Source organism: Crocodylus siamensis, chromosome 8, assembly GCF_052110815.1.
Source record: "Crocodylus siamensis isolate JL-2025a chromosome 8, ASM5211081v1, whole genome shotgun sequence".
NCBI lineage: Eukaryota > Metazoa > Chordata > Crocodylia > Crocodylidae > Crocodylus > Crocodylus siamensis.
Window position 1 is genome coordinate 7,674,536 of NC_143402.1, and position 24,576 is coordinate 7,699,111.

Sequence of the window (24,576 nt, forward strand, 5' to 3'; positions counted from 1 at the left end):
TTAAGACACGTGATTAATTGGCAGAGCAACTAGTGTGGAAGCATAAGAACTCTGCATGGGTGTCTATTTTTCTAGCAGATCTCCTAAGGACCATGGTTTTGCTTCTTCCGTGTTTCAAATTTGTCCTCCAACCAGCCCCAGGAGATGCCCCCCAGAGAGGTAGCAGATGATCATCAGGATCTATAGTGCTCATAAAATAAAACGGTTTATTTTCATCCCTTCTGAAAAATATGCTAAATACAAAGAGAAAAATGATACATTTAGTGAATGACACCTCTTTAACATACAAATCAATGATCATGTCTGACATCAAAACCTTGGAGGACTGCCAAGCCTTTTGTTAAAGTGTGAACTGCTAATCTAACACCAATGTTTTGACAATGATTTTAACAAAAACAAAAGATGTTGTATAAAGCAGGGGGACAAACATGTTTTCCTGCAGCATATGGTAACCTCAAGTTAGACGACTCTGAAGTTCTCTCCTTCACATTCACTTTCTTGTTTTGTTCTCTCTCTACATAAATACAAACATTTTCCAGCACAGCTAGCATGCTGAAAATGCTATTCTGCTTTTTGAATGGGTGTTGCAAATTTCAGATGCTAGATTTTTATTAATGATAACTTCTATTGGAAACAATTCTGTTCCTTTACATAAGTGAAGAAGTAGATCCCGGGGCAGGGCAGGGCATGGGTCCTGGGGGCTCCAGCCTGGCTGTGCAGCTGAGACTCGTCCCACTTCAGCCCCTGGCTCCAGGCCCCCCCAGGTGGTGCGGGGAGGCAGCCTGGGCCGGTGCAGGGCTGGGGAGTGGTGGTTTTGTGGGGGGCACCGGCAGCAGGCAACAGCCCCAGGCATGGGGAAAGGGGCAGCCACACAGGCCCAGTGAGCCCCAGCCCTCATCCTGATCCCAGGCCCGGCTCTGCTCAGGTCCTAGCCCCCTATCCCCCGCAGACTTTCCTGTCTGGGGGTGGGTGGGGCACGAACCCCCATGCATGCTCATCCCCCACAAAATTCTTCTTCTCTCTCCATGCATGTGTGTGTGTGTGTGTGTGTGTGTGTGTGTGTGTGTGTCCATGGCAGGAGGAAGAGTGTGTTTGTGTCTGTCTATTAGCAGAGAGTGAGTGAGTAATGTGTGTGCCCATCCGTGTGCATGTGTCTGTGTGCATGCGTGAGTGTGTGTGCATGCGTCTGTGTTCACTGCAAGGAGAGTATGTTTGTGTCTATGCCCATGTGCAGAGTGAATGAGAGTGTGCACCCATTTGCGTATGTGCATGTGCTTCTCTGTGTGTGTGTGTGTGTGTGTGCGTGCTTGTATGTATGCGTGTGTGTACATTTGTCTGTTCATGGTAGGGAGAGTATGTTTGTGTCTGTGTGTCCATGTGCAGAGTGAAAGAATACAGTGTGTGCCCATCTGCGTGTGTGTCTGTGTGTGTGTGCATGTGTCAGTATGTGTGTATGCATGGGTGTGCATGCATGTGTCTGTGTTCATGGCAGGGAGAATAGGTTTGTGTCTCTGTCCAGGCACAGACAGTAAGTAGAGGGCATGCCCATCTGCGTGTGTGTGTCTGTGCGTGCATGCATGAGTGTGTGTTCATGGCAGGAGGGAGAGTGTGCTTGTGTCTGTCTCCATGTGCAGAGAGTGAGAGTGTAGAACATGCACGTGTGTGTGTGTTTTCCTGGCACAGACAGTATGTTTGCCAGGAGTATATCTGTGTGTCCATGTGCAGAGAGTGAATGAGAGTGAGAATGAGAATAGAGTGCACGGGACAGTGGGTGGCAGTAGTGGCCGCCAGATGCAAGCTCCCCCACTCGTTCCTGGGAGACAGTAGTGGCATGGGGTGGTGGGTACTGGTGCTCTGTCATCCCCCACCCCGCCATCATTCTTCACAGGCAATTGGCTAGTTAAAATATATTTTAATAACAATAGTGTTTTATAAATATTTCAATGTACTGTAGCAAGAAAAAGAATGGCAGCAGAGGTTACTAGGAGTTGCTGTAAGTTAATTTGTCCCACGTACCTGAGACGTTATTAGTTCTAAATTTGTCTAGAGCTGTTAATTTAAGCTATTTGTATTGTGTGTATGTTCCAAACTGCAGAAAGATGTATTACCTATTCTGGAACAAAATGATACTTTCACATTTCTCTGTGTGTGTTACTTTGCACTGTAATATTGTAATGGTACATGTTACAAGACAAATTGTCCTTGGGGGTCCTCTTGTGGTAAGACTTAATTATTGCGCTTAAAGTCTGGATTAGGAGTTCATGATTCACTTTTTCAAACTTTGCTATGTAGCTTGTGAGGCTGCAGAAAAGGAAAGTTAATGCTAAATATTTTTGAAAACCATAAAAACACTGATGAGGAAAATGTGAGGATAAAATATATCAAAATACCCACTGCACATAAAAGTCCGTGAATGAACATGTGACTACAATGTCAACAGTGGTGTTTCCTGAAAACAGAACAATATGGATATAAAAATATATTGGCCTTTGCTGAAAATAAAACAGAAATCGGGATAGAAATATAAAATATAGTTTGATTGCTGCTTTGATTCTTTGTACTAGTACTTTATACTGGGCACATATACACATGCACTTGATCTAGGATCAGTTTACTCGCTAGTAAACTACTCACAAGTAAACACTCCCAGGCAGGTGTCTACACATGCAGAGAAGTAAAAGCAGTTTGCTGCTAATGGCCACAAACTGTTCTTGCTGCTTGGAGCTCTGCAATGGGCCCCTTCTGCCACCAGAGGGAGCGCTAGGCTACCCCTGTGGGTGCTAGTCCAGGGGCTGGCAGGGGGCACCCTGTCTCCTGGCTGGGGCTGGGACATTGCACCCTGCTCCAGGGGGCTGCCTGCTGCCCGGGTGGGGACAATGTCCTCCTGCCTCAGCAGCAGGGAGCTCCTGGCCCCAGTCCCCTGACCAAGGGCAGGAGACTTGGAAAGAGCTTCAGGTGAGGGGCAAATCCCAGGCCCCTGCCCCAGTCCACTGGTGGGACAGCTAGCAGCTCTTTCAACCCATGCAGCTCTCTTTCTAAGCTCCATGACTCAATCACCTGATTGGGGCATGGGGCTGGGACCTGCCCCAACCAGGATAGTTCCCAGCCAGAACTCCGCAATTGCAGGAACGGGCTCCTCAGCATCTTCCCCACTCAGCTTCACAATTATGGAACTGGGCAGGGAACAGGATCCCTAGCCCCCGCCAGCAGGGAGCTCATGACTGCGGGGCTGGTGCTGTAAGATCCTTATCTCCCAACCCAAGCTCTATGGTCACAGGATCCAGACTTGGAGACCCTCATCTCCCAACACAAGCTCCATGACAGCAGGGCCAGTGCTGGGAGATGCTTATCTCCCAGCCTGAGCTCTGCAATCACAAGGCTCTGACTGGGGGGATAAGGATCTCCGAGTACCAGCCCCATGCCCACAGAGCTGGTGCTGGGAGATAAAGGTCTCCTGGCCCCCTGCTCCCAAATGGTGAAGCAGGGGCTGTAAGACAAGAATCTCGCAGCCCCCATTCCCCAATCATGATCTCAGAGTGGGGGGGTTGGAGCTCTCTGCTTCCAGGGCAAGGGAAATAGTCTCCGCTCGGGCTCTAGTGATAAAGCCTGCCCCAGCAGCAGGCAGCTCCCAGGAGCAGGGAGCAATCTTCCACCCCCTGGTGGCCAGCTGACTGGGAGCAGATTTGCTCCTGGTCAGCCATCTACATGAGTGCTACTGACTGTTACTAATTGAAAGTAAATTTGCTATTTGCAGGTAGCAAATTTACTTGCAATTAGCAAGGTTTACTGTGCAGTAAACACGTGTATAGATGTACAGGCTTATTGCTCTGTAAACTATGCTACTGCACAGTAAACTGTCTTGTATAGACATGCCTACTGTTTACTGCCACAATACTGGATCTCATTACTGTCTCCTGTAACGATATAGTAGAGTAAAACAAATCTTCCTGATTATAAGTGCTTGTAAAGGTGAAAGACCTTTGAAGGACTTTCATAGTTATAAAACCTAATATATTAATCCCACAGTATTAACCATGATAGTTAATACAAATAAATTTAAGGCCATATAAAGATAGCAACAAATAAAACCTTTCAAACTATAGGACCTTTACTACCTGACATGACTGGGAGTTCTTCTGTGGCTTACGGACAAAGCTATATGATCTATCCAGATTATTCATAACTAAAAGTGCAATATGTTCAAGGCTGACAATATTCAGTCTCATTAAACCTACATATCAGATGGAGATGGAGTATCTTGTTTTATGCACAGCAGAAGGCAGTATTAATATTTGTGCTTTATGATATCTCACTTGATGGATCTTAAATCATATTTATCCAAATAACAACCCTCAACTTATCTTCCACTCCACATGCATTTATGCAAAAGAAGGGTTTATGTCATGAAGTTTGGATCAACGATTCAATGGTTTTAAACCCAGACTTAAGTGGCACCAGCAATATAATTTTGCACTATATCGAAAGTTTCAAAATTAAAATTAAGGGTATAATAAACATAACTATGGCAAGATGAAGAAATTTTGCTATGTTCTCCAGACTGAGCACAGCTCCAAAAGCCAGAAGCTCTTGATTTCAGATTTGGTTTTGCCAATGACTGCATAGTTCTGAATAAATCACATAAGACTTTTTCAAAATCCATTGAAGAAAATGGGGGGATTACAATAGGCTTTGGATCAGCCCTTTAAACTCCCTTGTCAGCCCTGATGAATGAACTTGGGCCTTTGTGTATCAGTCCCATTCAGTGACTTAATTAGGGTGGGAGGGTGCAGAAAAAAATGGCTGCAGCTGCAGCGGGGCAATCACACTAGTGAAAGTCAAAGTTTCCCCTGTGCCCCAGGTGCCCTGCCACATGATTTCCCTCTGATCCCCTCTTCTCTAAATGGAGACAAGAATGTTTGCCTCACAGGAATTGTGAAGGAGGAATCAAGACTTGTTTGTAAAGCCTTCTGAAGAGAGAAAACATTATTTTTGTTTTAGATGTTAGTAAACAGCCTTATTACAGGTCATATCTAAAACAGGAAAGAGTAAAACAAATGGAAGAACCCTCAATAAGAAAAAGGGAAGATGGTTTAGAATACTTCACCTACTTACAGAACTGGAGCACCATCTGGACTGGAATGTATTCAGCCCTATTTGTAAATGCTACATAGATAACTGAACTCTTCATGTAATATCATCTTTTCCATTAGGAAAAAATAAATGAATAATTAACTCGTGTAACTGTATATTTTAATAAAGGAATGCTAGCTATTAGTCTAGAGAAGAATCCAGTTTGTGACAGCAGTATGCTTCTCCTGCTAGTGAAATAACACAGAACGCAGCTACACGTGCAATTAATGTGACGCGATAAACTCCAGAGCAGTTTGTACCAGAGTACACTGCTCCCAGGTGCAGTGTCTACACATGTGCCCAGGCCAGCAGCATTCTGAGCCAGGGCAGAGCAACTGTGGGCTGCCAGCAGTCTTGGGGAATCATCCCCAGGCTCCAGGTGGCAGCAGTGGTGGAGGGGCTCCCTTGGGAACAAAAGTGGAAAAACTGTGGAGCCCTGTGACTGACCCCTGAATCTGTTGCCAGCCTGGGGTTGCTCCACCCCAGCTCAAAGTTCTGCTGTCCCAGTCACCATCCATATGTACATTGCAGTGCAATACATGTCAGGGACAGTACTATCTTATGGCAGAATTAATTTACTGCACCCTAATACCAGTGCTCATATAGACAGTGACACTTTACTGTGGAGCCAATTAGTCAACTCCCCAGTAAAGCCCACATATAGATGCACCCATAGAGATTTAAGGTATTTAAGCTCCAGGAGATTAAAGTATTTGTAGAGTTACATGAGAAACAAGTAAAAACTCATGAGTAGGAGATGAAACCAAAAAATATCAAATTGGTAACTGTATGTAATAATTTTGAGAGAAAAAAATAGTACTCAACACCAACATTAAAAACAATAAGGGAAAAAACATTGGAATCTGGAAATAACAATCCAGAAATAACAATAAAGATTCTGTATGATTCATTATTCACAGAAATATACAACTAAAACAGATGAGAAGGAAGCAACACAGTGAGAGAATTGTTTCACAAGGAAACAGTATCCTGATAGCATGTCAAAGTTAAGGCCTGAAAACAGTCACCATTGCATACTCCAGGGTATTTCTTATAAGATAAAAACATTTTCTTGAATTGCTGAATTCAATAACCTTATGCAGTTTAGACTCCTACTGTCATTTCTTTTGTCTTTCATCTCTAAAACTGATGGCTAACTTGAATTATAGCTGCAAAGTGAACAGAAGTGGAAAATCCAATAGGTTTTTCCTAAAAAGCCACTAGGATTACATTATACTGTAGAACACCAAGAACAAGTGGTAGAAAGAAATGTTTATACAATAGCAGAATGTGTGGCAAAATAAACTTCTACTTAGCATATACAAAAAAGAAACAGAGAAAACACAAAAAACAACAAGAACACCAGGTTTAACTAAAGTAGTCAAAGCGGTAGTACAAAACTCTTGCATAGTGATCGCAAGCTTTACTCCTGCAGTTTTACTACAATGTAGAATATTACTTGTGTCATATAGAGGACATACGATATTTGTTTGTTATGCTTAGGGTGGTCATTGCTTTTGTCTTTTTGTGATGATTATACCTTCATTATTCCTCACCTATAGAACTACAGTAGTAGTATCTTGTAACACAATTTTGTCAGGTATTATGTCAAGTGGTTTCAAGTAACTTGGGTGCAATACCAAATTGAATAGATTTAAATGAATCTTATTCTCTGTTAGTTTACTTTGGTCCAAAATTCTAGTAACGGCGATGCTTGCTAGTCTTCTTTCGTGAGGTTAGTATTGTTGTGAGAATATGGAGAATACTTTTTTGCCATAGTTTGAAATATGGACTTATCCTTCCCAGGTGGTTGTTTAAAAGAAGGTTGCATACTAATGTTTTCAGTGTTGTGGTATGACTGAACTTCCAGCTGCCACTGGGTAATAGATTACCAACATCATCATTTTTTTTTCTATTTTTCCATGGCTTAGAGATCATAACTGCTTCTTCCAAATGCTTTGTTACCATATTGTGTGCCCTTATCACTTCACAATTAGATCACTGCAAAGAACTTCTCTTGGGACAACATTTTAAACTAGCAAAAAGAATCTGAAGTTGGGTCAAAGTACGGCAGGTGTCTTAACAGATAGTGGACCTTTCCATAGCTGTGCTCAGCAAAGGCATGCCACCTTTAAACTTCTGCAGAATGCTCTCAAGTTCCAGACTTATTCTCCAAGTTGGTCTCAAACTACAGGAAATGCTTCTAGATTAACATCTTTACTCAAAGAAAGGCTTGGTAAAGGCTTGCATTTACATGTAATGCAGGGTACTGTCAGGGTTTAATTTAATCTCTAATGATTAGTTTCTGGTTTGGGAGTGTGGAGAAGCTGTAGGCTTTATCTTTCATTGAGCGTGTCTACATGAGACCCACTACACAGGTGTTACTGCACAATCATTTAGTACCTGCATAACCAAGTACTAAATTACTAGGCAGTAACCAGCATTACTGTGCAGTTGCATCCCAGCATGGTTGCCTAGCAACTCTTACTGCACAATAGCTCTTCATTACTGTGTGTGCAGTAGCATCATGTCATGCCCAGTAATGCTACTGTGCAAGAGTAATGAGCTATTGCACAATAAGCATCTCATGTAGACATGGCCATTGTTTTAGTTTTAATCATGTCAGAGGTTCCTGGAGCCCAAGAAGAGAGTTATTTGCATGCCTATGTATCTAGCAAAGAAAAGAAAATGAGTGGGATCAGTACATGGTTAGATGATGTAAGGGATGCGTGGGTGCTGCAAAAAATGGTGTATGAGTCAATATATGGTTTTCATCCTTTTCTGAATGAATGCAGTAGAAGGACAGTTTAGTGGTTTTATAAATGAAAGGTGTTACCATTAAAAATCTTTGTTCAGTTTCTACCTAAATAGTTGTTTGCAGTAATAATTTTACATTGCCACTGAGGTAGCCAGGCCTATAGAAAGAATGGAATAAATACCTCACTGTGGTTCTTCAAGATAGTGTGGATCCTGCCTTAGGAATGCCTGTACCCCATGACCACAAAATTGTATTTCTTCAAATAAGTGTCTGTTAGAACCACACAGGCATCCTGTACTGCCTTGTGTCTCTGTGAAAGGGTATAAAAAAGGCTGCAACCTTCCCTCAGTTCTCTCTTGATGAAGAGCTTGTGGTAGCCAAAGACCTCCGAAGAAGGGATTGATTATTGGATCAGCGCAGAGCCCTTTCTTATACATTACATAATGTAACTGTTTCTTCTTCTTCAGGTGTGTGTGACTGTCAAGCTGACAAACAGCATCCCCTCAGGGTAGCAGGAATGAGTTCAGGTGCATCATTCAAACAGTAAGTATAGTATTCCTGCACTTGCCACGTGACCCACTCATTAAGACCAAGAAACAGCTCCTAATAAAGATTGTTGGCTTGCTACATGTTAATGTTTTTACACATAGATTCATAGATGTTAGGGTCAGAAGGGACCCCAATAGATCATCGAGTCCAACCCCCTGCATAGGGAGGAAAGAGTGCTGGGCTCAGATGACCCCAGCCAGATGCCCATCCAACCTCCTCTTGAAGACCCCCCCAGGGTAGGGGAGAGCACCACCTCCCTTCAGAGCCCATTCCAGATTTTGGCCACTCTAACTGTGAAGAAGTTCCTCCTAATGTCCATTCTAAATCTGTTCTCTGCTAGCTTATGGACATTATTTCTTGTGACCCCCAAGGGCACCTTGGTGAGTACAGCCTCACCAATTCCCTTCTGCGCCCCCATGATGAATTTGTAGGCAGCCACAAGGTCTCCTCTCAACCTTCTCTTGCAGAGGCTGAAGAGGTCCAGATGCCCTGGTCTCTCCTCACAGGGCTTGGCCTGCAAGCCCTTAACCATATGAGTGGCCCTTCTCTGGACCCTCTCCAGGTTATCTACATCCCTCCTGAAGTGTGGCACCCAAAACTGCACATAGTAGTCCAACCACAGTCCGACCAGCACCTGATAGAGGGGAAGTATCACCTCCTTGGTTCTGTTTGTCATGCATCTGCTGATGCACGATAAAGTGCAGTTAGCTTTTCTGATGACTTCATCACACTGACAACTCATGTTCATCTTGGAGTCCACTAGGCAATATCTCCCATATTGGCACACTCCTGGCCAAGACTGACTGAGGCCAGGCAAAGGAAGATTCCTGCACTCCAGTGGATAAAGTCCTGACACTCAAGTTGGACAGCTAAATTAGCCAGCTTCTAAATAGCAAAATTTGTTATGTTCCTCTACTTTTAAATTCCCTGCAAAGAGATGTCTTCACCTTCAGGACATCCAGTTATGGATATAAACAGAAAGGAAGAGAACCTGAATTGTTTACTCTTTCCAATATAATAATGTAAAATCTTAGAAATAGATCTCTGAGGACATATTCTGATCCACAATCATTAGGAGCTGCTCTTAGAAGTCAGAAAAAAGCCAAGTGTAATGCTTTAAGGTTAAAAATCATCATGGCATTGGTTTTAGGCACCTCACTGTTTTTCCACTAAATTGCCTGACTGGATGACATTAAAATTCAGAAAAATAGTGAGTTAGACACTTGCCAAGTCCCATCTCAGTGCCACAGGCAGTAAGAGGGAACCATAAAGTGTTTAATAACCACGTGCCCTTGCATGGAAGCACCACATGACAGAGTGCATATGCACAGCCCTGATGGATGCCCCTACAGGGGAAAAAAAAAATCTCTGAGCTTTAACACACATGGCACACTTGTACTTATAGTGAAATCCTCACTGACACATACTCAAAGAAGAAACATTTGTCAAGCCTAAAACTATTATACCAGTATATCATTAAACCTAACTTCCACACACAACCTTTAATTAAAATCTTTCCTGAAAAAAACTGGCACTGTTACTAATCTTTTACATATGTTACACTTTTTATTTGCATTTTTTATGAACAATTCAACCAATGAATGGTTTTGCTTTATCAGGTATATAGCATCTTGTCAACAGGATTAGGAACCTTTTAAAATTTAGCTAACGGCACTTTTTTCTCCCAAAATTATGGCCATCATCTCAACAACAGGTTGTTACAAAATTACCTCTCCCAGGTTTGATCTGGGCATATGAAGGATGGGGAGAATTTCTTTTAGACTACAACGTGAGGATGATGGGAAAGGTACATGGGTATCGTTTTAAGATAATTCATTTGAGACTACACTGATGAACAAAAACCTTTGGACAAGTTCCCAAAAGTAACCCAACTCATTTCTTTTGATGTGACACAAGGGTATTCCAAATGTGCCAGGCCAGGAACTCATTCCCACAAGTAGGGCTGTGTGAAATTTCACCTAGTGTTTCATTTCGAAGCTGTTTCAGTGTGTTCCAAGCTCGAAACAGCAAAATCAAAATGAACAAAAAGCTTCGAAACAGCTTCAAACAAAATGAGGGCACTCAAAACATTTCAAAAGTGGTGGTGGAAGGCAGAGGAGACCCAGGGCTGCGCTCCAATCGTCTCCACCAGCCCCATGTAGCTCAGCCAGGTGGTGGGAAGCGGGGAGAGCCAGGGCTGTGCTCCACCTTCCACCACTGGGCTGAGCTCCATGAGGCTGATGGAGCCAATCAGATGACAGCCCGGCAGGAGGAGGCGTGCAGACCCGGGGCTGAGCTCCAATTGGCTCCACCAGCCCCATGGAGTGCAGCCTGGCAGCTGGAGGTGTGCAGACCGGGGGCTGCGCTCCACCTCCTGGCAGAGCTACACGGGGCTGGCAGAGCCAATCAGAGTGCAGCCCAGTGGCAGGAGGCAGCAGAGTCGGGGCTGTGTTCCAGTTAGCTCCACCAGCCCCACAGAAGGCAGCCCAGTGGTGGGAAGTGTGCAGACCCAGGGGTGTGCTCCACATCTGGGCTGAGCTACATGGGGCTGACAGAGCCAATCAGAGTGCAGCCTGCCGGAGGCGGGCAGAGCTAGAGCTGCACTCCAATCGGCTCTGCCAGCCCCATGGAGTACAGCCGGGCGGTGGGAGGTGGGCAGGGCTGGGGCTGTGCTCTGCCTCCTGCCGCTGGGCTGAGCTCCATGGAGCCCGGCGTTGGGCATAAGCTGTGTCCAGTGCGGTCCTAGGTGGCAGTAGCAGATTCATGTCATCCAGCACAGAGCCGGGGGCCTGCACCCCTGGGAGGAGTCTGGCACAGCCCCGTAGCCCTCCCAGCGGTGCAAGCCCCCAGATCTGCGTGCCAGATGACAGGAGGGTGCTGCTGCCAGTGTTAAGAATTTTACTTTCAAGTTTAAGGTGCAGTTTCCAAGAAACCTTTATATTTATCTCCTTGAAACTTAGCAGGTTTCATGCTCTCAGAAGGGGCTACCATCCCTGCAATTTGCATCTGAATCAGGCAACAAATGACAAAGATTTAGACATTTTCATGATTTCCCATTATAGCCTATAGGTAAAACGTTGAAATGAGTCAAAATAGCAAAACAGTTTTGACGAAATGAAAGAGGACAGTGCTTCAAAATGAAACAAAACAAAATGAAACACTGTCCTGGTGAAACAGACATCAAAACAAAATGATGGCATTTCGCACAGCCCTACCCACAAGGTGTAAAGCGCTTCTGTGAGCATCACCAAGCCTACAAACAAATATCAGACAAGAGTCCTTGGCTCCTTGCAGGATCAAGTCCAAAACCTGGATTAGATAGATGAGATGGAAGTTTGGTGAAGTCTATAAAATAATTTTAAAAATTTAAGATATTTATAGTGCTACCATTGAATGTTAAGTAATATGCTATGGTGACATTAAATCATTAGTATATTTTGCTTGTTTTCTAATGTCTGAGTGTATTTTACTTCCAAATAATAATTTTCACTTATAAACAAAAAGAATCTTTTACATAACCATTGTAATAAAGATTTTTGATTGTGTCACTACCTATTTCTAATGAGTGCACTGAAGGGGGATATGAAGCAGCTGGAATTTGGAAGCTGTTTTTTATTAAGTGCTCTTTTATTGAGAAAATCATATTTCAAAAGTGACAGACAAGTAGGGGACAGTTCAAAGCAGAGGGACAAAATGGTAAATAATGTGGCAAATAAAATCTCAGAGGAAAGGTTACGAGACTTAACCTGGAGAAAGTAAGACTAGAGAGGCATAACTGCTTGCAAATGTGCAAATTGGGGTAATAAAGCGGACAGGGATTAAATACTAACTAAGCAATGGGGACAGAATAAAAAGTGATGAAATTAAGCCATAACAAGAAATATTTAGGTTAAGCATTAGTGATGATTAGAAAAACTGTACAGTAGCTTCCAGCTCAAGGAATATTGTGAAATTACTATTACTTGAAATCAGTCAGAACTGAATTAATAACCCATATATCCTGGACGTCATAGAAACAATAGAATGAAAACTTTTATGATTCAAGCAAATAGATAATTACTGACAAATGGTAATATTGTTTAGGCCTACCTAAATCAGAAAATGGTTCCATGTCTGATTGTCATATCCCCAGCCCAAGGGTTAGATCCACTCTGCCTGATATATTTTCTACTCATTGTACTTCTGAAGAAAACACAGGCAAAAAAAGCCTAACTAATGCAATGGTACCCTTGAGTAGGCAAGAAAACCTGAAACAACAAATCAGAAGTATATATTCAATGCTCCACTAAACATCCTAGGTTGTGAACTTGGAGGACAGAGTTAAGCACTAACAATGCAAAAGGTGCTATACCTAAGGAGACAGTATCTAGTATTTCAAAAAACTTCAGTTTTTCTCCGAAGCCAGTTTCTTTGGAGTCTGATACCAGGAACTGTTTCAATTTTTCCTTTTTGCCCACCCACACTCAAGAATCAGAAAGTCTATGATCTAAAGTCAGGATTTCTTTTCCTACTTCTTTTTTTCAAAGTTAAGCTTCCATGCTATGATTCCCATTCTTTAAAGCAAATCAATTCTACCACAGCTTTGTTTAAACGAGGTTCTGTGGGGCATTTGTTTCCAAAGAAAAGTCATTGTAATTAATGCTTTGTTTTTAAATCCGGCATAACCTAACAGATCAAGAAAGCATGCTTTCCTGTTTTAATCTCTTCCTTCCTTTGCCTATGCTTGGCACTAGATGGATTTCTAAATATATTATGTTTACTAAAATCTAGTCTGTTTCATAGGTTGTCTTCACTATATCAACTCATCTTTCAGTGCTGTCATGTTTCCATATAAATTACATTCACTGATAATCCACTCAAGAGTTCTTGTGATATTTGTCCCAACACCTAGAAGATACTTGTGCTATTTTTTAGTTTAATTTTCATGCATCTCACTGGAAATTGCTAAATGGAAAACATGAATTAAAATATAAACGTTAAAACAAGAAAAGGAATCTATGGAATTCCGTTTTATACATTCACTTACTGGGTAAGTATACATATCCTGCTGTACAATCCAAATACCTATGCTCCTTCCTGAGCAAAGATGATCAACTGGATTTACTGGTGGTTTATTAGACTTCATCTTCAACGTTCTCTTTTCACAGTCTTACTATCTGAGTCTCAGCTGGAATACAGGCAGGATGTGTTCATGACACTTCTACGGTAAATAAACTAACTTTCATGATCATTCAGTATTTACGGATGAAGATGCTTGTTCCCAAATACCAGAATTCACACAAATCCCCTTTGTGTGAACAAAAACTAGAAGCAGAAATTCTGATGGAAAAGAAATAAGGAAAACAATGCTGCCAGATCAAACTACACATTAGAGTCAGAAAAAAGTATCCACAGACATTTCTGCAACTTCCCAGCTATGGCCTGGGAATGCTGCATCATTCCCTATCAGACTGCTAGGAACAGGTATCAGCTGTGGCACTCTACCTCACCAGCCTTGCAAGACTAATGAATTTGGCCTGTTTAAATGTGAAACAGGGAGTTTTCCTCTCTCAAACAAAATGGACTTCAGAGCATCTGACAAAGCAGACTTACAAAAGCTCATGACTCTCTGAATGAGTTACTTCAAAATACCACATTGCTCTAATTTCTGCTTAACTTCAGACTAACACAGCTAACTACCTCTCTAGGACAGTGGTTTTCAACTTGTGGTCCATGGACCCCTGGGGGTCTGCAAACTATGTGTACAGGGTCCATGAAAGATACTTATGATCAATCAAAAGGATGTGAATACCCACACTTACAATTCAAAGGGGTCCGCACCTCCATTTGAAACTTCCAAAGGGGTCCACACCTCCATTTGAAATTGTAGGGGTCTGCAAATGGAAAAAAAAGTTGAAAACCACTGCTCTAGGAGAAGATAGTGTGTGATCATGTAATAGAATACTGAATTGTGATACTTATGTACAAGGGGTTCAAACTAAAGGTGCACAGGTAACCTTAATTTTGGTATTTCATATATTGCAAGTGCTTGATTTTGCATTTATAACATTTTCATGTGATTTGTTTACAATTGGCCTACATCATCAAGGTATCTTGTGGCTAACATTACATAGCTCTGATTTAGTGAATCTTAAGTATCTGTTTTATTACATAAAATAGTAAATCCTAGTCAGTGGCTAAGTTGTAAGTAGCAGACCTTCCCAACCTGCTCTAAAACAAACCCACACACCAAGTACTATAAAAAAGTGCTCCTTCCTGATCGCTGCTATCCCTTTCTGCCCTGTAGTTCTGCAGAGAGAATCAATCTTAATAAAAAGTATATAGATCAGGTTTCAACCCCTTTCTGCATGCAGATGTGGTGCACAAAACATATTTAAATATAGCACAACCTATCTTTTTGAAGTTCTGTAGCTTGCACTATTTAAAACCAACTGGCATGAAAATGACATCTGCATCTGGAATGGATTTTAGCATGGGATGCCAATGCAGTCAACCTCACTCTCTCACCTTCCTTCACTTGAAACCCTTGGGCAAAACAAGGCCAGGACAGCTGGAGAATGGTCAGCTGCAGTTCTTTGGGAAACATATACCTCCCAATTAATCAAGAACTAAATTGTAATCAGGGCTCATGGACAGAGCTGATATCTTTTATTAGATATAAACAACAAAACAGTTGTTGGTCTTATAAAAGATATCACCTCTGTCCATGAGCCCTGATTGCTTTTTCCTCTAAACCAATATGGCTACAACCTGGACCTAGCCAAACTGTGGTATCTCCTTCACTGCTGTTCTTCAAAGAGGCTGAGCAGGCCTGTCTGGGATATTTTAGGAATAATGTGGCTCACATCTGGGCAAAAGTTTGGACTGATCACTCCTGAGATCCCTCCACACCTTATAGTTTTATGATAACACCAGCTTCCTAGACAGCTTGGCTACTGGATCTACCCAGACAACTGCTGGGGGGCCAGGAGGTGGGGCAGAAAGAGACAGCCTTTTGGTTAGGAATCAACCATGTTCCTCAAGAATAGTTCCCTGGCATCCCCCAATGCTGCACAACTCACCCATGGCTCCTAGCAGCCCTAATTAATTTAGACGCTATTACTATATATATATATCTATATATATATATAGATATATATATATATAAAAACAGAATTTCAAGCTCTTTAAAAAAATGGAAACGTGTGATCAAAACTGGGAGGCTGCCAAACGACTACCTGCCATCACAAACTGCAGAACCAACCATCCTTCCCATCTACCTGCATTCAGAGGCATGAGCTTTCATAGGCTATAGCCTACCTTGTCAGATGCTAGAAAGTCCTTTCCATCTAGGAGAGGAAAACTCAGTTTCAAAACTAACCCCTATATAGAAAATGCAATCAGTGACATGGTGGGGTGGATATATAAGAAATGGGGGAAGGAATATAAGAGCTTCCTGTGGGGGGAAAAAGCCAGAACTTAAATATAATACAATTTTATTCCTATTTAATTTTATTCCTGACCCCTCAGGATTGCTGTGCTGAGGCAAAGTAAATAAATAAATAAAAAGATGCCCTTAGCATTGTCTCACCTAGCACTGCCCATTCCCCTGCTCTCTCCCTCTCCTCATTTTCTGTATCCTAATTTCTCTCTTTATGCTGTTTCCTGCAAGGCCTTTCACAGCATGGTGAAGCAAGCTGGGATCCACAAAAGCGTGTGCTCTCTCCCCTATAGATATATACACCTCCATGCAATTTCATCTTTCAACTGACTTCAGATCCCAAGTTTATCACAGAGCAGTCTGTAAATACCAATAAAACTCCTCTTCACCATTTACAATGGCAAAACTTAGATAGCTGAAGCCAAAAATGCAGTTTTCCCCAAACTTTTCACTGGACCCAGCATGACGTATCCCCTCATTGCGAGCCAGCAAGGTTCTTGGGAAAGATGATCTCATCTTTTATTAAACCAACTAAATAGTTGGGAAAATTGCTCTTTGCAAGCTTTTGGGTATAAACATCCTTCTTCAAGCATGCAGAGTCACCTCGCTGCCGTGTGTGCAGTCGTGTACTTCAGAAAAAGCTCCAGCTGTTAAAATGTTTTGCACTTGAAACACTAAATCTCCTCTGTCCTGTCACTCCTGACCCCTGTGGCCTGTCTGGCACCTAAATAATATTTCTAAGTGATGTATTGAGATTTGATTTCCTTTGACATAAAGAATAAAACAATTGAAATAAAAGAGGTTTGACTGACTTCAGACGAGTGCATGTGACACCCCTGTGTACACCTCAGCCTAGCACGTGACCCCGTGTGTACCTCACACTAGTGCATGTGACACCTCTGTATGTACAGACTAGTGCATGACACTTGTCTGTGCCTGACTAGTGCGTGACACCCATGTATACCTCAGATTAGCATGCGACACCCGTGTGTACCTTATTCTAGCACATATGACACCTGTGACTAGGACATGCAACACCTGTGTGTACCTCAGACTAGCGCATGTGACACCTGTGTGTGCCTCAGACTAGTGTGACACCCACGTGTACCTCCGACTAGCGCATGTGACACTCCTGTGTACCTCAGAGTAGCACGTGACACCTCTAGGGCTACCTCAGAGTAGTGCATGTGACACCTCTGCGTGTACCTGACTAGAGTCTGTGACACCCCAGCGTGTACCTCAGACAAGCACACATAACCCCCCCAAGCATCCCAGTTCGGAGCTACTATCAAATACCCACCGCCAGACCACACACCCGCCGCCATAGCAACCCGTCTCCCCGGGTCACCGCCCCCCTTTCAGGCCCCGCCCGCTTCTGATTGGCCGCTCGGAGCGCTCTCCCATTGGCTGGCATTACGGTCACTCACCAGCGGGACGGGCGGTGGCGGAGGGCGGGGCTTCACCCAGCACTCGCCAGGTTAGGTTGCGCCTTCTCCCGCCCCCACCCCCTTACGGTCTTCCTTTCCCTCCCGCCGTTAGCAGGGAGCGGCCCTCAACCAACCCTCCCCTCCCTCCCGGTCACGTGACGCGGGTCGAATGTTTACCTTCGAGGCGGGCGCCCCCCGCCCCTCCCCCCCCGCGCGCCCGTGACCGTTTCGCTTTCATTTCCGGGCAGCCGCGGGCTGGGGCCGGGGCCGGAGCCGGGAGCCGCCCCTCCCCCCCACACACCCCCCCCCCGAGGAGGCGGCGCCGGGCCCGACGCGACATGGAGGAACTGGTGGTGGAGGTGCGGGGCTCCAACGGGGCCTTCTACAAGGTACCGCTCCGCCTATTGTCGGCCGGGCCCGAGCGAGGCCTGCGGGGCCCGTGGGGTGGGCCGCGGCCTAGGCCTAGTCCCGTGTGAGGCCTGCTGGGCACGTGCGCCCTGTGGGGGCGGCGGCGATGGAAGACGAGAAAAGGGGAGGGAAGGAGAGGGGGGGGTTTTGTTGTTGTTGGAAAAATCTCCCGCCCTCCCCCTTCCCCCAAAAAGAAAGTTCCCTTGGGTGGATGCTAAGGGAGATTTGCCTCCCTTAAACCTCTGAGAAGCTCCCAAAATGTCCATCCTTCCCTGGGGAAAGGAGAGGGTGGGTTGGGGGAGTGAGGGGGGAAATCTCCGGGTTTTAGGGCTGTGAGTTAATGAGTGCACAAGGTTTTCTTTATTTTGTTTTGGGTTTTTTTGTTTGTTTGTTTTTTCTTTTTCGGGTTAATGAGCAGATGGGTTCTTTTAATTTATTTTTTTTAGGGGCACAGAAAGTGAAGTTTGCAAGGGGTTCGCGCCCCGATGAGCTCACGAACAATTCTATTGACCGCCGGTCAGGTTCAGGCTTCAAAAGCAGATGGAGTTCGGGATTGGGTCTCTTTAAATAGTGGGGGGAGGCAATTTTTCTCAGTGAGCTTTTGGGGTCAAAAGCTGGGGGGTTTCCTAAAAAAGTGCGAAGCATGTTCTTGGTGTGAACAGCTAGCTCCGGGATAGAAAGTTTGGGACTTGCGGACTTCTCATGGGTTTGTCCGGTTCATCTCATCTGAGAATTGGCAAATTAAAAAAGGGCGCGATTTCTATTTTTCCATTTTGCTGGTTGAAACCTATGACTCTTCCCGTTAATTTCACTGGGTGGTTTAAATCATGAGCTGAGTTTATGCTGGTAAGTATGAAAGCTTAGTTAGCCCATCCAGGTTTATTTACCCTTTGGCTAGAATATGATTTTCTTTTTATGTTTTGGAGTACGTTAAAGTTTGGTTTGGTGAACTAAAAATGTAAAGGTTAAATAAGGGGTGGGTGTTGGAAATGGCAAATAGGTCTCCGCCGTCCTCCAAAGGTGGCTCAGCAGAAGCATCACATATGCTATAACAAAATCAATCAGTTCTCTAGATTAAAAAAAAAATTTGCAAAGTTTTAAGCGTCTATAACCAAAATGCATAGTCGATCCATTCAGGTGAATAGTTTTCTTCTCATTGTAATTCCTGAGCACTGCACAAGTATGAATGTGTATGTGCCTAGTTTGGTGTGACATGAGCCAGTATTATTCTCATCTTGCTGATTGGGAAACTGAGGCACAGAATGAACTGTACTGGCTGGCATCACGCAAAGTTTGCAGCAGGAAGAAATTCTGGACCTGAACTTCAGTTACATGACTGTTTGAATGGTAAACTAAAACATTTCTTTAGGCAATATCTTAGATGGATGCTTTTAGAATCATAAGAGTGTAAAAATACTCTTTATCCAATTTTATTTAATGGTGTGTTTATCTCTAGCCTGTGTTTTAAGGGCTTCACTTTCTTCCCTTGCATCAGGGTGTAACAGTGGTATATATTTTTAGAATTTCAGCAAGGATCTTGAGAGTCTATTAAGGCAGTTTTGCAGTATGAACTTTAAATGCATGCCCCCGCTGCTTCTGGACTGCTACACTCCAAAGGGGATGTAATATCTCAGGGATGTAGTATCTCAGGCATGTCTATTGGCGCATGTCCAAAGCCACACTGAGTGCCACATTACATCTGTTTCAGGACATACACACACAGAGCCTGCGTCCTGTGTTTTGCTGCAGCATGTCTTGTTGGTGTAGTTTAGAGATATGCCCTTACAGTTGGTACTATAAAATGGCATTCATCCACTTGTAAGAACTAGCAAAATTCTATGAATGTGTGCTGCTACTGTATTTTGGTGTACTGTATGGGCAGCACAAGATGAAGCTTCAGAGTGGTTGGGGCTAGCTCCACAAAAGGGGATTCAGCTTGACCTGGCCACCTAACTTTTGCATTGGGCATCTCGGTCCAAAATTTAGATCTTTCAAATTCTGCTACAAAACTCTTCCATAAACCTTAAGGAGTATAAAAAATCTAGGCAACTAAAGTTCTGGTTTTGCCTGTACCCAGCAGCACCTCAGTCTTGACAGTACTTGACAGTTCTGAGCTTGACTTGTGTCTAAGCACCATTGGGATTAGTGGACAGAGGTGCTTCTTGGCCTCCCATGGTTAGTTAGGTTCTTGACCCCTCCCAAAAAGGTGGGATTTAAGACCTCCTGTCCTCAGCACTTCCTGTCAGCCAGTTTTGGGGACTTCCCTGCTAAGTGTTCTAATGTATCTCCCTTCTGAGGTACCTAACTTTCCTCAGGGGTTCCTGTTGAGACCCCAGATGCCAAATATTACAAGGCACGTAAGTGCCTAACAGGGTCTGCAAATGCTCATTTACCATGCTTAAGTCCCTTCTGGATCTAGCACTTCCTGGCATGAGTTGGGGGTGATCACATTACTCATGAGTGGCAAAGCCACAAAGAGATATTCAGGTTTTCGCAAATAACTGGGAGGACTACTGTCACATCAGTCATACCTACTTTTGTGTATTGTCTGTTATAAAAACAGATGTTTTAGAAACAGTCTAGGGAACTTTCCAAAACTCCTGGTAGCTTTTCTTCTTCTACCAGAATCTAAAATTGTATTGATACCATGACTGATTGCATAAGTGGAGGGAAAAGAAAAATAACTTAAATCTAGAAAGAATTTTGTTTCTACAGTGACTTTTGACATGTAGCTGTGATCTGTTTGGCCCGTAGTTGCTACTGTAATATAAATATCAGGTATCTAAAACAGCTTTTATAATCTTAATATCACAAATTTAAGACTGTATCACAACATATCTGATACAGGGGTCCTGGTTTTCTCTGTTTAAAACTCACAGATTCTCTGATAATCTCAAATTCTCTGGTTAAATTCCTCAATTAAAATGAGACATGACCATACATATCTGTTGATCTATAGATAGATGTAGATCAATTGAACACAATGTTTTATTAATATATTTACAATCGTAAAGCAGTTTGGCAGCCTACCAGTGCCTCAGTCACTATAATAAAATCCAGTCTAAGTACCTGTAAATTTTGATGTTTGATTTGGGGGTTTTTATTATGGAAAATCAGAGTTCCCCTTGCCCCCTTAGCTCACCAGGATGCAGGTCCAGGGTTCCCACTCACAGCCCTGCTGCTGCCCCTCACTCCCTACCCACAGCTCCCCCCAACCCCTCCAGCTGTGCCAGAGGAGTTCCCCAGCTGCCCTCTGGAGGAGCACCTGAGCCCCGGCTGTTGCCTGCAGGAGGTGGTGGCTGCTGCAGTGGACCAGAGTGCAGAGCCCAACTCCCCTTCCTTCATGGGTTCCAGTCTGCCCATGCTGCTCATATGGAGGTGGATATGGGCTGCCTGTTTCAAGCTCAGGGCTCCCCGCTTTGCTCCTATCCCCTGGGTCTTCCGGTGCTCCTTGGGCAGGACCTAGCATGGCAGGGAAGCTCAGTGCCACTGCTGGAAGCTCCATGCTGCCATGGTGAGGTGCTGTCTGCCTGCCCAACAGGGGTGAGGGGTACGACTCCATGTTGTTGCCTCTGCTGCCTCCGGGCAGGCAGGGGGTGCTTCGCCAGGGTGGTGCAGGACTTGAAGTGGCAAGGAGCTTCCCTGCCCAACCCTACTCTGCCTTGCCATAATGGGTCCCGCCTGCTGGGCTGTGGAGGCCTTGGGGGAAGGGCAGCAAGGAGGGGAGTTTGAGCCTGCAGTGGGCAGCCCACCCCTACCTTGCACCAGATCTGGAGAGTATGTGGTCCTCCTGGGAGTGTGCATACTGGCAGGGAGTCATCTCCCCTGCCTGCCACACAGTCCACCCACGGCCCTGTCCCACGCCCTGCCAGGACCCTGCAGCTGCACATTCTGGCCCTGGGCCACAAGCCCTATGCACCACCCCAGCTAGCCAGCAGTTCCAGCTCTGCCCAACTCCCTCCTCCTTTCCCGCCCTCCCTCTTGAAGCCTCAATCCCTGCTCCCCACCAGACTTACCTGCTGGAGCTGCTCTCCAGCCTACCAGGTAGCGATGTGCATGTGTAAGCGCACATGTGCACCTGGCATCCTCTGCCTGACTGCCCTTCTCCGCTCCCCCCAGCCCCTTACAAGTTGGAACTCTGCCACCCTGCGGAGAGCTCACTGCAAAAGTGCAAAATCCGCATGTTTCTCCATTAAAATGAAAAATCCACATTTTTCTCGGTTAAAAGGGAAAATCTGAGTTTTTCCATTTTTCCATGGGAAATGGAAAACCCGCATCCCTGCTGATTAAATAATTTGTTTCTAGCAATGGCAGTGAGCTAAAGTGATCTGGCCTGATGTTTCAGAATTGCTGAGCATGCTCAGTCCATCATTATGTTTAGGATGCTTGATCTTAATTCTTCTTGTTCCTGAGAACCGGAACTTGCTTCTCCTGGGCTTCATATTGTCATCCAAAACAGTGCAACTTTGGATTAAAAAATTACGAACTTCAAAAGTGTTTGAATTCATCCATTTTTTGGAGCCCAGCCTGAATCTATTTGGAACTTTAAGTTAATGAACATAATGGAGGTAAAACTGCCAAAAGTGAGAGGGAAGCATCATAATATACCATACAAGTATCATTAATATATGTGCTGTACAGTTTGTTTTCTACTTTTCAGAGGAATACTTTGGTAAAATTAAAATTTAGGATTCTCATTCGTTTGGATGTCATGAATCAGAATTTATATTGAATACTAGGAAATACTGTGGGTAGTAACCGCATGATTTACAACCTGCTATACCAACAAATTGATGCGACTTGTCTAAAATAACTGTCAGTCTTTTATGAAGGAAAATGCGTAACCAGCTCAGGATAATGGCAATAGTTTCATGAGGGGAATGGATGGTCAGAAGCAGAGGGAAAAGTATAACAATGCGCCCATTAATAGAATAAGAAATTATTTCTCTCTAGTTTAGTAGTACATTTTAGAATAGTACTCCAGGATTTTCCTTTTTAAACATGCATGTGAGCAGTTACCATGGAGCATCTTATGCATGATAAATCCCTGCCCCTTCTTGCATCTCAGTAACTTGTTTATGTGCTCATACCAATACAGCTACTAATGAACTCTCTGAAACCAACGCTACACAGGTACATCAAATTTACTGTTCCCCTTTTAGATATGAGGAGATTCACATAGGCTAAGTGACTTGCCACAGACCATTTACAAAGTTATTGACACAAATGAGATCTGGAAATAAGGAGGTCTTGCTTCATCTCATCATCAGTTTCCAGGACCATGGTGCCTGTCTAAAAATACATTTTTCCATTTTGACTACAAATGAAATAAAAACTAAATTATCAATTAAGTCTTTTTTACTAGATAGTCTTAAAGCACACTGTAAAACTATAGCTAGTCTTGTTTTCTCACAATGTTGCTCTCTAGATGTAAAACTGATGTTAATACAACCATGTTCATTAGACAGTGCAGTAAAAGATACTGTGTAACAAATCTTGCTCATGCGATAGGGACATAAAAAGTAGGTTTCTCTTTTTCTTGAAGTAGGATTATCTTTGAGACTTGTGCTACAAGAACAAAGTAGTTGCCTAACAATACTTGGAGTATACGGTGCACTTTGGGTATAAGTTAGAAAATGCTGTATATAGTTATTTAAGGGGAGCAGTCAGTGGGGTTAAGAGACTGAATGCCTTTCATGTCCAATATGCTAGTAGTTTCACTAATCAGTACCTCCAGTACCAACAGCATATTCTTTGCTGTTGATCACCTGCTTGCCTGGCTCTGTAAGTCATTTTTTGACCCTACATCCACTTCTAGTTTGTGATCAAATCTTTCTTTCTTCCTGTATACATTTGTTGAAATATGCTGCTGCTATCCATCCCAAAAGCTAAATTGTTTGTCCATTATCCCTTTGGTATTACGGATGCTTCATTTGTCTCCATCCAAACTGCTACTGTTGAAATAATCCATCCTTCTTGCTTGTTCTGTTCACATCATACCCTTCAGAATCTGTCCCTCCTGCATTCTATACCAGTTTCTTTGTGTTTGCTTTCAGGATCCTGTGTAGTTCATTCCCATCAAATCATCAACTTTGTCATCTTTTATGTTCATCTCCATCCCGTCCATCCTCCTAATGGTACCACCTTGGATGTCTCCTTGATTTCAGTGTATATGTGATAAAAGTATACCGCACTGACTTTTTCACATGCTGCACAACTTTTGGTATTGTAAAATGTAGTGGAGGCTGCTTTCCATTACATGATAAATATTTTTGTGCTCTCTGGCAATATAGCAGCAAGGGCATAAAACTATTTTTGTGTTCAAAACCTCTGGAAATTTAAATTTTTTCGGTATAGCAGCTTCTTTCAATCTAAACGTTTACTTTGATGTTTGTTGCTCTCATTCTTTTTATCAAACATCATTATTTTAGCCCTCTATCCAGATAAATTACCATAGTAGGAACTGCTTCCAGATTTCCTTGTCAACTCATCCATCCCCCAGTATTTTTTTCACGCATTTATCTTGCCTAGTCCTCCATCCCTGACTTATGACCTTGAGACCTGGTGTTCCTCTTCACATTTATACTTCCTTCTTTTCATCTTTTTTGCAGTTTTTTGATCTTTAGGAAGACTGGGAAATCCCTACATTGTTCTTAGAAAGATAGTCTACTCTTCTTTCTCTACTCTTCTACTCTGTACTTACTCGAATCCAAAATGAGGTTTGTTTTCTTCCCCTTGGTCTACAGAGGGAAATTGGGTCTCATTTTCAGTTTGAGTACCAGCACTCCAGCTTGGCCCTGAGGTCAGAGCTGGGGCTGCTCTGTGGCTTGGAGACATGGGTTCAGCAGCACTGCAGTGAGAGTGGGTCAGGGGCTGGAACTAGA

At 43.5% G+C, this 24,576-nt stretch overlaps 1 protein-coding gene and 1 long non-coding RNA gene across 4 annotated transcripts in view; one reads left to right on the forward strand and one right to left on the reverse strand.

Annotated features, from left to right (window-relative positions):
• Positions 1–17,195, reverse strand: part of LOC149858039 (uncharacterized) — a 51,912-nt gene extending 34,717 nt beyond the window's left edge. Inside the window, exons 1-2 of the long non-coding RNA XR_016444024.1 lie at positions 17,158–17,195; positions 14,239–14,310 (exon numbers count right to left, since the gene is read on the reverse strand). This is a non-coding gene — a long non-coding RNA (uncharacterized LOC149858039). The remainder of the gene's footprint in view (positions 1–14,238; positions 14,311–17,157) is intronic.
• Positions 17,196–17,392: 197 nt separating this feature from the next.
• The window catches only part of FMR1 (fragile X messenger ribonucleoprotein 1), a 38,010-nt gene continuing 30,826 nt past the window's right edge, over positions 17,393–24,576 (forward strand). Inside the window, exon 1 of one of the 3 annotated variants that reach the window (XM_090061723.1) lies at positions 17,393–17,673. In XM_090061723.1, the coding sequence (XP_089917849.1) occupies positions 17,623–17,673 (51 nt within the window). In that variant the 5' untranslated portion in view covers positions 17,393–17,622. The remainder of the gene's footprint in view (positions 17,674–24,576) is intronic. The other 2 variants (XM_090061721.1, XM_090061722.1) reach the window with 2 other exon arrangements.